Source organism: Aspergillus saccharolyticus (assembly GCF_003184585.1).
Source record: "Aspergillus saccharolyticus JOP 1030-1 unplaced genomic scaffold BP01scaffold_41, whole genome shotgun sequence".
NCBI lineage: Eukaryota > Fungi > Ascomycota > Eurotiomycetes > Eurotiales > Aspergillaceae > Aspergillus > Aspergillus saccharolyticus.
In genome coordinates this window covers 16,092-28,676 of record NW_020290651.1, presented here as the reverse complement: position 1 = coordinate 28,676, position 12,585 = coordinate 16,092, and the positions used below count along the sequence as shown (strand labels likewise).

The following is a 12,585-nucleotide window of genomic DNA, read 5'->3' as shown; positions in this document are numbered from 1 at the left end:
TCTGGTTTCGATTTTTCCAGAAGCCAAATTGTAGGCTTGCTAAGCATTCCACTGTAATTTAGTGCCTACTTACGGAGTACAGAGAAGGAAGTTCTTTCTATTCATTTCGCTACCACTCCACCACTCAATCGATGCTGCTTATTGAAACCGGCCGCCAATCCGAGCTCCAGGTTCACCAGGGTTCCTCTCTTGATCGTCTATTATCCAGTTGACTTGCAATACTGAACGGTGACCGGCTCAGCCATGTAGTTAGACTGGCTGGAACCGGAAACCCGTCGTCTTTCTTAGAGTCTCAAAGCAATGCTGGGTATAACTGACGCTAGGAGTCAATTGATCGGTTAGTAGTAAGTAGCAAGCGACACAACGACTAACGCAACACAAGCCCTAGTGCCTTCCAGAAGCAAGTGGTAAAAATCTTCTGGAAGCCCAGGATGGACTTTCTTCCGAGTACCATAATGCGATAATAGGGGTAAGAGGGATCCACCAGGCTGTCTAGCTACGCTAGAGTATCACGATTTCCCCTCCTCCTCCGGGAAGCCCAGACTAGACCGACCTGGTAGCAAGCTCACCAAGACGCAAGACGTCATGTTTATACTAGGACTACTGATGGGCTTCGGGTATCCTCAGTACTCTGGGAGAGACGAGCGAGGTAAAGTCGAACATAATTGGTCTTCCTTATGGGTGACCAGTAGGTAAGTAGCAGCTTTGCGGTGCAGTATTACAAGGCGACTAATTAGTGTTGGGAGCACGGGGCATGAAATTCTATGATACCTAATATGAACGGGTGTCTTATCCTCGATTCTCAATCATGCTCACTGCATTTTCTGCCTGAGAAAACGAATTGACATGGCGTATAAGTTCCAGATTCCTTGAAACGCGATCAATCTGGGTCCGGAAAAGTTACGCTTTAGGGATCCCGATAATCAGGAAGATGGGTTTTAGTTTCCTTCTACGGGGCCGCGGAATATTCTACCCTTCTCCCCGTTGCATTTGAGTGGGACGCTGATGGCTAGCTACAGTGGCTAGGTACGAGGTAATTGCCAACCGTGAAAATCCCCCTGCTGCGCGGGACAGATGGGTCCTCGCCTGTTTTGCATTGGCTTTCTTGTAGACTAAAGGCCTCAATGGCACAGCCTGAGACGCATCTGAGTTCCTCACCTGCCCACCGGAGTTGAGGCTCTTGTTAATCTGACGCTGCGAAGGGGGAAACCAAAGCATTCTGAAGCATGGATGATACCACAGCAAACTTGGGGCAACTTGCGAGACATATGAATCTGGTGTGCAACTCCTGACTGACCGATTGTTGACCAATCCCATGTCTTGTGTTCGTATGTGGGGAGCGGCCATGAACTTACTACTACTTAGTCTGGCTCCAAGCCCACTTCGTGTCAACCCGAAACCTCTCTTGAAGTGCACTGGTTTTTTTGTAGCTCATAACTACTCCCTACCTTAGTACAGTACATTTCTTCATCCAAATAGTCGAGAGAAAACACAAACCGCCCACAGGAAGAGAGGAAGCGCGGTGGAGGAGACTCAAGGATAGGCGCAGGGGGGCAAGAGATGGCAAATAAGTCAAGAACAATGATGATCCGACTCAAAAGGATATACATACGATGGGTCGGAACCTTGAATTCGGTAGTAACTAACATAACACTAACATAACCTCTTAGTGACTGCATTGGGCTGTAAGATCGTCTATGTCAAAAGGTAACAACAATAACCCTTGATCTTGAGTCCATCATAGATAATAGGCAAAAACATTGCAAAGCTGGGTTTCACTTCTCAGCTTGAATCTTAACGAACGGCAGGCTGGAGAGTTTCTTCTTCATCATGCTTGAAGTCAGGTCTATAAGAAACTTTAGTCCAACGCCTTTCCAATAAACTAGATTGTTGTCTGAAGTGCAGCATATGCGCACGTGGCAATTATATAATGCGAGCGAGAGTTCTCTCCTACGGAGAAGAGGACGGTGATTTATCCCAAATCATCATACGGTCTTGTACTGTACTGTACTGGGCAACCAGTCCCTTCGAGAAAGTCAATCAAGCCGATCTCAGGTCTTGATAAGTTGATACCTGCTGCCCAGATAATCAAAGTAACTACAGTAAGTTAATTGACTTGCGCTTCACTGCTACTACTTTTACTACCATCTGATTGTCTACTTTCTTCTCCCACAGTTCCTTCCTCCTTTGTCTACTACTACTATTATCTCTTATTCTTCTCTCCTCTCTTTCTGCCCCCTGGTGTATTTATCGTTTTGAAAACTAGTCCACTGAAACTCGCACAAAGGTCACCAACGGACTAAACCGCTGTTGTTGTTCTCCGGTAGGGATCACGTCTCCGCCGCTTAATTATTACTGTATCAACCAATATTCTTCTCTATCATCTTAGCCTCGTTGCTTTCAGGCTCTCTCTCTCTCTCTTCTCTTCTCTTCTCTTTCTCCCTTTTAACCCTGATTTGATTTGATCTCATTTTTCTTTGACCCCCGGCCACCCAATCAATCCATCTTTAGTCTCATCTTTCGGCTCTCTCTTGCTTTCCTTTTCACAAGAAACTCTCTTCAACCCACCCTTAACCAAGCGCTCGCTCTAACTACCTCGTTGCTTTCACCCTTTCCTCAGCTTCTCTGACCCCATCCTCTCGAGAATTGACCGGAACATCTGATTGACCAACTCCGAAAGGTCTCTCATATGAGCTTGAGATCTTTAGGTTGCCCCTCCCTTTGACGGTATTAAGTTGTCTCTGGCTGGCCAAGCCTTTCTTGCTTCTTGGTTCTGCGCATATACCCCTCCCTTCCCGTCAACTCAATTCAGAAAGCCGTCGTTCGTTCAGGTTCTCCTCAGTGCAGGCTGACTTCTCTGCCAATTGATCCGTTGCTGACAACAATTCTTTACTGCAACTTCGCCCCTCTTTCTCACGTGGCAGCGTTCTTGTGAGAGCATTTACCACCATCTCCTCCACCACCACCATTGTCATCATCTCAGTTGAATTGTTTTTCTTCGTGTCTTGGAAATTTTGTGCAAGCTTCACTCGTCCCCGTATATCTCAACCTCCATTCCTCTCTGGTTAATCTTCCCACCTTCCCTTTCTCTCCCTGCCCCCCCCCCCCCCTCCCTCCTCTCCCTTCCCGTCTGCGCGGAGTTACGGGTCAGCGAATCAATCAAACTCCGCCCGCTTGTACCCTTCTGCACCTGTGGGTGGCCGCTCCAGTTTTTTCGAGTCAAATTGGGACTTCCTGTTGAACCGCAACCTCGATTCTCAAGTTTGTTATCGTCCATTCCTCACAAGCCCACATCGACAGTTTCTCTGGTCACGAACGCGAATTCATCAGCAACACCTTTTTTCTTCACCCTGTTGTTGAGCCTCATCCTATCATATTCCAATCGAGTCAGGTATGTTTTGATAAGTGCTCTCACTTCCAATTCTTTTGCTCCCCTTTTCGAAGTCTTATCGCCGGAATCTACGTATTGGTTGTTTCATTTCCGTTGTGGATGTGTGAGCTTGAGCAGCGGTCTCAAAGCTCTGGTTTTCAGTGGCTAATCGCACTACCAAATTAGTTCTTTGGACCCCCATCGCCTCGCAACGCTCCGTTTCCGCGTCCGTGCTCGCCGTGGAGCCCGCATACATCTCTCCCCTTTGCCTTTTTTCTCCCTCATTCCCTCTCATCTCGGGATTCTCACTATTACACCGCTCGCTGGCATACCAGTTCTCCATCGAGTGTCCTCAAAACGCTCACCACTTACCTTGCCTTTGGCATCCATAATTGACTCACCATGTCGGGAAAAATGACACTCTACAAGTTGGTGGTGCTCGGAGACGGTGGTGTAGGGAAAACAGCCCTGACAATCCAGGTTAGCCTTATCGTGATCATTCGCGCCGCACGCTCAACTAGCTGACTCTTTTTTTCGTGCTTAGTTATGCTTAAATCACTTCGTCGAAACCTACGATCCGACCATCGAAGATTCCTACCGCAAACAAGTGGTGATTGACCAGCAGTCATGCATGCTGGAGGTACTGGATACTGCCGGTCAAGAAGAGTACACAGCGCTGAGGGATCAGTGGATTCGGGACGGAGAAGGATTCGTGCTTGTCTACAGCATCACGTCGAGGGCCTCCTTTTCCCGCATACAGAAGTTCTATAATCAGATCAAGATGGTGAAAGAATCGGCCAATTCCGGATCCCCCTCAGGTGCTAGCTATTTGGGCTCTCCCATGCAAACCCCCTCCGGCCCTGCGCTCCCTGTGCCCGTTATGTTGGTCGGAAACAAGAGTGATAAAGCGGTCGAACGCGCCGTCTCGGCACAAGAGGGGCAGGCTCTTGCGAAAGACCTCGGTTGCGAATTCGTTGAGGCTTCCGCCAAAAATTGCATCAACGTGGAAAAAGCGTTCTATGATGTTGTGCGCATGCTCCGTCAGCAACGTCAACAGCAGGGCCGTTCACAAGATCGGCGGCCCACAGGAGGGGCTCGCGACCCAGGCCCGGAATATCCTCGCTCGTTCCGCCCTGACCGCAATGGTAGCCATCGACGTCCATTCAAGTGCACAATTCTGTGATTTTGCGATTGTGTGCAGACGTTCAGCCGATTGGCTCTAATCTAGACTGTTCCGTATCAGTCTAGATCCTGCAAGCAGCGGCAAGCAGTATCCAATGATCAAGGGTCGTGCTGGCGGCAATGCTCAAAGCACTCCGCCGCGCATGTGATAATTCTTACGAGAACTCGGTCGATTTAATTGATGACAACATTGATCTATGATCGCGCTTTGCTCATATTGGCTTTTCGACACCTGGCCGATTCACAGGCCTTTCTTGAGAGTAAAGCTTGCACATTGTTTTCTATTCGCTATGCTGTATTGACAGCACCTTCTTGATTTGCATGGGTGCGCCTTGATTCATCCACGCAGGTGCGGCATCAGGATATGCCTGATGCATGTTCGTTTGTCCATTTTTAGTGCTATTTGCGGGAGATGATTGTTTCAAGCTATCGCAGGGTGTTCCGGCCACAGAAGGGTGTCACGTTTCAAGGGGCGGGAGTCTGAGAGCTCCCAGTACCATAGAAAGACCCGCGCTGCATGTGCTCCCTCTTTCTTCTCAGTGATCTTCCCTCTTCATAACCTGCGCGTGGTTTCGTTTTTCCTTCCTTGATTCTCTTTTATTGTTCTTTCCTTATAATGCTATTGTGGTTCGATGCCCTTGGGTCCCGATTCCAGCCTGGAGTTGCATTCTGCATTCCCTTCCGCGCCTCCACTCTGGTGAAAAGCATTGGAATGAATGCGCTCGACAACTTTGTGGATGAACGAAGGCGACACCAGGGTGGAACAGTGACGGGCGCGATGGAATATCGGTGGGCATGGGATTTGATGAATGGCTCACTGGGAAGCCAGCAGAGAGGATGGCAGTCGACCATTTAGCAGGCTTTGCGATATGATACCCTACGGCTGAACTCATTCGAGTTGTGCTTTTGTTGTTCTGTTCCCGTTTACCTGACTCCTCCCCTCTCGATTTTGTTGTTTTCAATCCTTCAATTTTGATCTGCTCATGTTGACCGTTGACGCACCTGTACTGAAATTACAAGACCGGAAGAAGGCTCAATACATTAAATGATAGACTGCAACGCGAAAATGACACTGACTGGAGGTGGCCGTCTGACTTTTTTCTCTCCACGCGCAGGGAAAGCATTTTTACCTTCCTCTTTTCCCCACCCTCGTGTCCCCCGACCATAGAATTGCGTGCAAGGTAGTCAGCCTCATTTGAAGTCTGTACATACCATACCTAGCTCGTTCAACTCCCTGGATGTAGTCTTTATATACTGTGTCTGATCTGCTCAATTCCTCCGGGTCTTAAGTTCTGACCATCGACAACCACATCCAGCGCCACGTACACCCTGGTCTTGGGGATTAAATGTGTGTGTGTGTGTGTGTGTGTGTGTGTGTGTGCGTTCAAGACTTGGGCAGGATTACACCAACAAGACCGGCTGTGGTGAATTAAAGGAAGCAATACTAGGGCTCCACGAAGCTGGCGGCGACTGGATGAAAGCTCGCGGATGGACTACACTCGAGCCGATTCGCACTCTGGAAGAAAAGCCAAACGAGTTGTAGGTGACCTGTGGGATGGTTCACCGTGCCATACACTTTTGCGGACGATGTTTGATGACCGCCGGGGGGGGGGGGGGGAGTTCATCTGAGGCAGTCGTCGCCCGCCAGAACAGACTGCAGACGGTTACGCGCGCTCTAACGAGTGCGTCTCAAATGAGATAGTGATAGTGCCATCCATCTCTGCTGCTCTCGCCCTTCACTGATAAAAATATGTTTGGCTCCTTGCCCCGAGGCCCAGATTTAATGCACGCAGCGTTCCAATGCCCCACATTCTAAGTAATGAGGGGATGGCTCCGCGAGATGAGTGTTTGTGCTGGCCTCGCCGGATCGGCCGCGGATAGCTGCAGCGGTTACAGCGCTCCACCGGTTCCTTGCTTACTGTTGCACGTCTTCTACACTGCACTGTAGGTCGGCTGAAGTAAGATGACTCTTCCTAGAAGCATGGCCATATATGAGCATCATAAGGGGGACCTGAGTGCGCGTCCCACAACCCTTCTCGATCACTTGCAGCTAGAAAAGAACACGTTGTGGCGAGTTATGTTGGCCAAAGATGGATGTGGAACCAGTCCGTTGCCTGCAGGCTCGCTGACCCATGAGGCCTGGCTGGCTGAGACGCGTTGACCTCAGTAGCATTGCTAGTAGCGACAAGTTCTCGACTCCCATCTCAGGGTGGCACTCGGGCGAGCCAAAATGTGGTATAACAGAAGCTTGATCGAACTGCTTGGTGCTTCCTTCTCTGCCATCATCGAAGCGAAGGAGGCGAAGGAGATTGATTGGGGCACTGCAAACGTATGTTTCATGCTCTCGCTGGGAAGGTTTTTCTTATGTGAGGCGTGAAACTACACGTCCTTTCGAGTAGCTAGTATACCTAGCTTTATTCCTTACCTGTATTACTTGGATGCAGGAACTCTTTGTGGGAATCAGACTAAACGGTTCAGTGTTCGAGGGGAGCGCCTCATACATCGACATTAGAATTATACACAAGGTGAGAAGGGCGAAGACACGACGAGGAGACAATTGGAAAAAAAAAAAAAAAAAAAAAAAAGCAAATCAGAATAAGGGAAAAAAGAGGATACCCACGCGGACCATGTTTCAGTTTATCTCGATGTGTAGAGGGCCCTGAAGAAAAGGTTGTGCAAAAAACATAACCGTAATGGAGAAATGGCAACTAACAACGCTGACTGACAGTTGCACCCCCCACGTCCGGGGAACCAGGGGTTCTTATGTGGCAGCTCAGGCAGAAACCCCGGAAGAGAGAAAAAAAAAAAAAAAAAAAAAAAAAGCAAAGAGGTGTTGAAAAGACACGCAAAGCCCAAGCCCAGGGAAAAGAAAAGTATTGGTCATAGAAGTCAATAGTATGCAAGCCATCATAAAAGAATCAAACCAAGTTATATGGCGAGTCATGAGAAGTAGAAAACAAGAAGAGAAGATATTTACTTACACACACACAATCAAGTAACAGATCAAGGGAAGTCAAAGACATGCAAACAAAGGAGACCATCTTCCGACACACATACATACCGGCTCCGTTTGAAACAGTTTCAATCACACACACACACACACACACACACACACACAAGATATGATCCAGTATTCCCAAATCCAGTCGGATGTCATCACTTTGAATTTTGCTTACCTGAAGGGGGTGGTAAACACAACTTCAGAAGGATGGTTCCCTGAAGATAAGTCGAGCAGAAGATACAACATCATGGAGAAGTGAAGTGTGTTTGAGCTGAAACTGAAACAGGCAGGATATCTGTTTTGCTCTTGGTAGTCCAAATCTGCGGCCCTTCCACCCCGGATTAAGAACTGGAGAATGTTCCGACAAGAAGGGTAAAGAACCGCCGAGCTTCTAGTACAGGAATCCTCATCTAGATCGCTTCAACATTCTTCCCCGGTGTCTTCTATTCAAGAAAAGGCAAATTGGAGAAAGCCGCCGGTTGTCTTTCAGAGTAATTGAAAGGCATTTTACAACAAGTAAGCGACAAGAGCGAAGACAGTGGCGAGGCCGGCACCAGCACCGACGGCAGCGCGAGAAGCACCGCCAGTGAAGACGGGAGCGGAGGGGCTAGTGGCAGAGCCGGAGTTGGAGCCAGTACCCTGAGCGGAGACTCCCTCGGGGGAAGTGCCAGTGCTGGAGGAAGAGCTGGAGCTAGGGGCAGAGCTGGCGACGGCGCTGGCGGAGGCGGAGGGGATGGGCTTGGAGGAGGAAGGACGGCCGGAGGGGATCACAGGGCGGGTCGAGAAGATACCGCTGGGTCCGGGAGTGGGCTTCGCACCCTGGGGGTGAACTCCCGTGGCTCCGCTGGGCGCAGAGGCACCAGCACCGGCCGAGCCGGAGCTAGAACCGGATCCTTCACTGAGGGAACCACCGCCGATGGCAGAAGCGCCGCTGGGAGAGGACTCAGAGCCGGTGGAGCCGGAGGAGCTGGAGCCGGAGCTGGGGGTAGAGCCAGTGTTGGCAGAGGAAGCACCGCTAGGGGAAGACTCGGAACCAGAGCTGGAGCCGGAGGAGCTGGAGCCGGAGCTGGGTGTAGAGCCAGTGTTGGCAGAGGAAGCACCGCTAGGGGAAGACTCGGAACCAGAGCTGGAACCGGAGGAGCTGGAGCCGGAGCTGGGGGTAGAGCCAGTGTTGCCGGAGGAGGCGCCGCTGGGGGAGGACTCAGAGCCACTGGAACCGGGGGTAGATCCGGAACCAGAGCTGGGGGTAGGGCCAGTGCCAACAGCGTCGGCACCGCTAGGAGTGGCCTCAGAGCCCGAGCCAGACGGAGAGGAGCCCGAGCCCGCGCTGGGAGAGGCACCAGAGCCGGTAATGACGGCAACGCCGGTCTCAGTGGCAGGAGCAGCGGTGGCAGAGCTAGAGAATCTTCGTCAGTCGAGCGGGTTCTCCATCATTTGTTATTGCTACCAGACTCCAAAGAGACGTACCACTTGTCGCAGTGGGTCACGGTGGAGGTAACCAGGGGAGTGCTGTAGGTGTAGGCAGTGCCGGAGATGGTAACGGTGGTAGGCTGTCCAACAGTTAGTCTCCTCTATGATCAGCTGTCCTGTCACACATGAGAACTCACCTGAGCAGCAGAGGCAGCAGAAGGACTGCCCTGGCTGACGGTACCAGGACCAGCAGCGAGAGAAGTGGCCTTGGGGCAGTAAGTGGCATACTCAGTCACAACGACGGTCTTGTACTCGGTCGCAATGGCACCGGCAGCCAGAGAGGCGACGACAGCAGCAGAAGAGACACGCATGATGAATGATTGACGAGGTATCTGTTGGTCTGTGTGATTTCTTTTGAGGTTGTGAAGGGCTCGAGATTGGCGGAGAATAGATGTGCAGTGAGTTTATATTGGTGTCAAAAAGAGTGACGAATTGACAGCTCGATCGACTGTGGTTTGTGATAAAGAACGTAATCGGTACGGAGACCGGGATTGTTAAGATGAAACAGCGAGTGCGTGGGGTGAGAGAGAGAGAGGTAGAAAGAAAGGAGAGAAGAGAAAGAGAGAGAGAGAGAGAGAGAGAGGGAAGAAGTAGAAGAAAAGAGGAGGGAGGAGGCGTAGAAAAGGAGGCCGATCATTCAGGGACTAGAACGACTTAGACTACCTCATTTTCCTGGACCGATGTTTATTGGGGACTAGTCTCAAGTGTGTTTTTGAAAGGGAAATTAAAGGAAATCTCATCATCCAAGCGGGCAATGCATGAGGGCTTCAGGTTAGTTGCTTTACTAGCCTGTTTCACCTCCAGCGGGGGCGGATCCGTAATATTCGACTGCGCTCCACGCATCCAAGGCGTTCTGCAGCAGCAGCAGCAGCTCATGTGTGTACCTGACTAGGAGATTTGCTTGCCGTAGTAACTACAGTAAGTAAATAATGATTCCCATCACTATCACTTACTACGAGTATGAGGGTACTGGTCAGTATAGTTAAGTAGTATGGCAGGATCGTACACTCTTCTCTACTAGGTTTAGCCATGATCAGCTGGTGAGACAGTCTCAAAAGTCAAGAGCATCTGTTTTTAGAGGCACCAAAGTATATTGAGAAGAGTTACTGTAAGAATCCTGGGAGGTTCCCTGGTAATCACTTAAGTTAACTAATACCGGATGGACCCATGATCCAATTTGGCGACTCCTGACCATCCTTGCCCGTTCAGGATGGTTCAGCCGGAGGGTGTCTCGGGGGAGACAATTTTATTTATTTCATCGCTCTTACTCCACAGTAGGTAAACCCTCTCGAGCTGATTATTTACTTCGACGTTCCTGGATAAAAGTAAATACATCACACACACATACAGAGAGAGAGAGAGAGGGAAAAAGCTGGCCTGGACGCTAAGTCTAAGGCAGTGTGGTGGAATCACCCGTGAATTGTGCAAGGTATAACTTAGAAATGTCACCTCTAAACACTTCATTGACCTTGGTAGTGACACTCTGCTGCTTACACAGACACTTACTCAATGGACTAATTAACTACTATGTACTCCGTAGTATCAGTGGCTTATCATCAACTGCAAGATCATCCTTCCTCTATGCTCTCTCAGCCCCTTCAAGATACTCTAAATACTAGCATTGATTGAGTTTTAATGCGCAGATAACTAAGCAACACAATTGCACTAACTATGACTTAACTACTCAGCACGTGCAATGGCTGTGCTCATCTCCGCATCAGTCAGCCTTTACCCCCCCTCCCCCCCACAATCAAGGGGAGTCTGAAGCAGCGACAAAACACCCTGCCATACACAATTAAGCGCAGCCATGCATATCAGCCAGGTATGTACGGAGTACTGTATGCCTCAACCCTTTCTCGGCAATTCTACACCATCTTCACCCAGTTTGTATCCGCAACCCCCTTGTGTTTCGCGCACCAGGTAGTGATTAAATAATAGTCTATCTACTATACACCTACCCCATAAAGTCTATTCAAGGCACGGCCCTATCCTCCGCCATCGTCAACCCGAACCGGCTTTCTCTACGATCGCCGCTTCATGCTTCTCAAGGTCCTTGAAGATGGCTCATTCAAGAACATGCACATTCCGCACTTCCCGGAGATGGCTCTTTTCCGAGCCGAAATCGTCTACCCCACTGAGGACGGCACAGAGCCAGGACACATCATAGTGACCTATCGGCCAGCCCACAGTGATACCTCTCGTGGTGATAGCGGCACCAAGCCAGGCCGCACCCTCAATCTCCCCTTAGCCCCTGACACGCACCCATTGCAAGAGCTAGCCATCATGATGCATCAGAGCCCCACGAAGGGTTATAACATGGGGCCGCGGTACAATGATTGGTTTAGCGAGCGGTTCGGATACCCCGTTGTGCTGGCCTACCTGGGACCACATTCGAGGCGGGTTTTGGGGAGTTTTGCGCCCACGAAAAGTGTGGCGCATATCGGGGCAACCAAGGAGGCAGGGACGAGCAAAATGGAGGGATCCTCACATGGTGAGAATATGCTGAGTTCGGGAACAGTGGGTGGAATTGCTGGGGTGACGCTTTTGTTCAACCTTCTGGTGGGCTTAAGTGCAACGCGTGAGAAGGAAATGTTGCAAATCTCAAGTGCGGTGGTGGTGATCATGTTGTTAGTAGTCATGCTGGGAGGAACGGCAGTCTCAGATAATTGGATCAATGCAAGAAGGCATAAAGAGGAACGCATCACCTTTGCGGATACGGCCCCGTATCTACTGGTGTCAGCGACATCGGTGGACAACGTGTCGGAGCGGCTGGAAGGGGGCCTGGGAATAGATGTCACCAAGTTTCGCCCTAACATCGTCGTGGCAGGCGCTCAAGAGGCGTTTGAAGAAGATTTCTGGGCGGAGGCGATGATTGGGTCGAACCAGGAAGGAAAAGCGCGGCTTTTGCTGACGGCTAACTGCGTTCGTTGTCAGAGCCTCAATGTCGACTATGCGACGGGAGCAATGGCAGAAGGGGAGATGGGTAAGGTATTGAAGAAGTTGATGAAAGATCGGAGGGTCGATAAAGGGGCGAAGTTCAGCCCAGTCTTTGGTCGGTATGTCTTTCTTGACGACGAGTCGGAGGGACAGCGAGTGCAAATAGGTGATGAGGTAGTCGTCACTCGACGGATAAAGGAACGAATGGTATACGGTGAGTATGACCTGGAGAGTACCATGACTTGTGACTGACTGACTGACTTGCCTAGACTGGCCTGGGTTAACCAATTGAAATCTCTGGTGGTTGGGGCATGAGATATGAGACGGATAGAACAGCCATGAGAATTCAGGACCGTCCGTGTCTCACCGTCGGTTCGGTTCGGTCCCTGAAAAGAACCCATGGTTTCAATGGTCAATGGTCGATCAACTACTTGAAGATCAAGCACCAGTTACTACCACTTAGTAGTTAACTGCTGCTTAATAGTTAGTAATAATCAGTAGTAGAAGTAGAGTAATCATCACTTACTCGTATCTCTCCATCGTCCATCCGAAGTTCCGAACGCAAACAACCTCGTGTTTGCCCGACTAGGCTTGTTACGTCAGTTTCCTATGGCCGATACGCACC

General features: G+C 50.1%; 4 protein-coding genes across 4 annotated transcripts; 2 read left to right on the top strand and 2 right to left on the bottom strand.

Annotated features, from left to right (window-relative positions):
- The first annotated feature begins 3,649 nt into the window (after window positions 1-3,649).
- On the top strand, window positions 3,650-4,740 carry rasB (Ras small monomeric GTPase RasB). Its single transcript, XM_025570670.1, has 2 exons — window positions 3,650-3,850; window positions 3,915-4,740. The coding sequence occupies exons 1-2, from the start codon at window positions 3,773-3,775 to the stop codon at window positions 4,551-4,553; spliced, it is 717 nt and encodes a 238-aa protein (XP_025427845.1). The 5' UTR covers window positions 3,650-3,772; the 3' UTR covers window positions 4,554-4,740.
- Window positions 4,741-5,129: 389 nt separating this feature from the next.
- On the bottom strand, window positions 5,130-5,643 carry BP01DRAFT_157155 (uncharacterized protein). Its single transcript, XM_025570669.1, has one exon. It carries the CDS (start codon window positions 5,443-5,445, stop codon window positions 5,164-5,166), a length of 282 nt encoding a protein of 93 aa, XP_025427844.1. The 5' UTR covers window positions 5,446-5,643; the 3' UTR covers window positions 5,130-5,163.
- A 2,135-nt stretch (window positions 5,644-7,778) lies between these two features.
- BP01DRAFT_157128 (putative GPI anchored protein) lies at window positions 7,779-9,428 on the bottom strand. Its single transcript, XM_025570668.1, has 3 exons — window positions 9,161-9,428; window positions 9,021-9,103; window positions 7,779-8,949 (listed from the first exon to the last, which is right to left on the bottom strand). The coding sequence occupies exons 1-3, from the start codon at window positions 9,332-9,334 to the stop codon at window positions 8,061-8,063; spliced, it is 1,146 nt and encodes a 381-aa protein (XP_025427843.1). The 5' UTR covers window positions 9,335-9,428; the 3' UTR covers window positions 7,779-8,060.
- A 1,356-nt stretch (window positions 9,429-10,784) lies between these two features.
- On the top strand, window positions 10,785-12,370 carry BP01DRAFT_418387 (MOSC domain protein). The gene is made up of 5 exons (XM_025579324.1): window positions 10,785-10,856; window positions 10,991-11,211; window positions 11,248-11,453; window positions 11,610-12,174; window positions 12,230-12,370. Exons 1-5 carry the CDS (start codon window positions 10,831-10,833, stop codon window positions 12,250-12,252), a joined length of 1,041 nt encoding a protein of 346 aa, XP_025427842.1. The 5' UTR covers window positions 10,785-10,830; the 3' UTR covers window positions 12,253-12,370.
- Window positions 12,371-12,585: the final 215 nt, after the last annotated feature.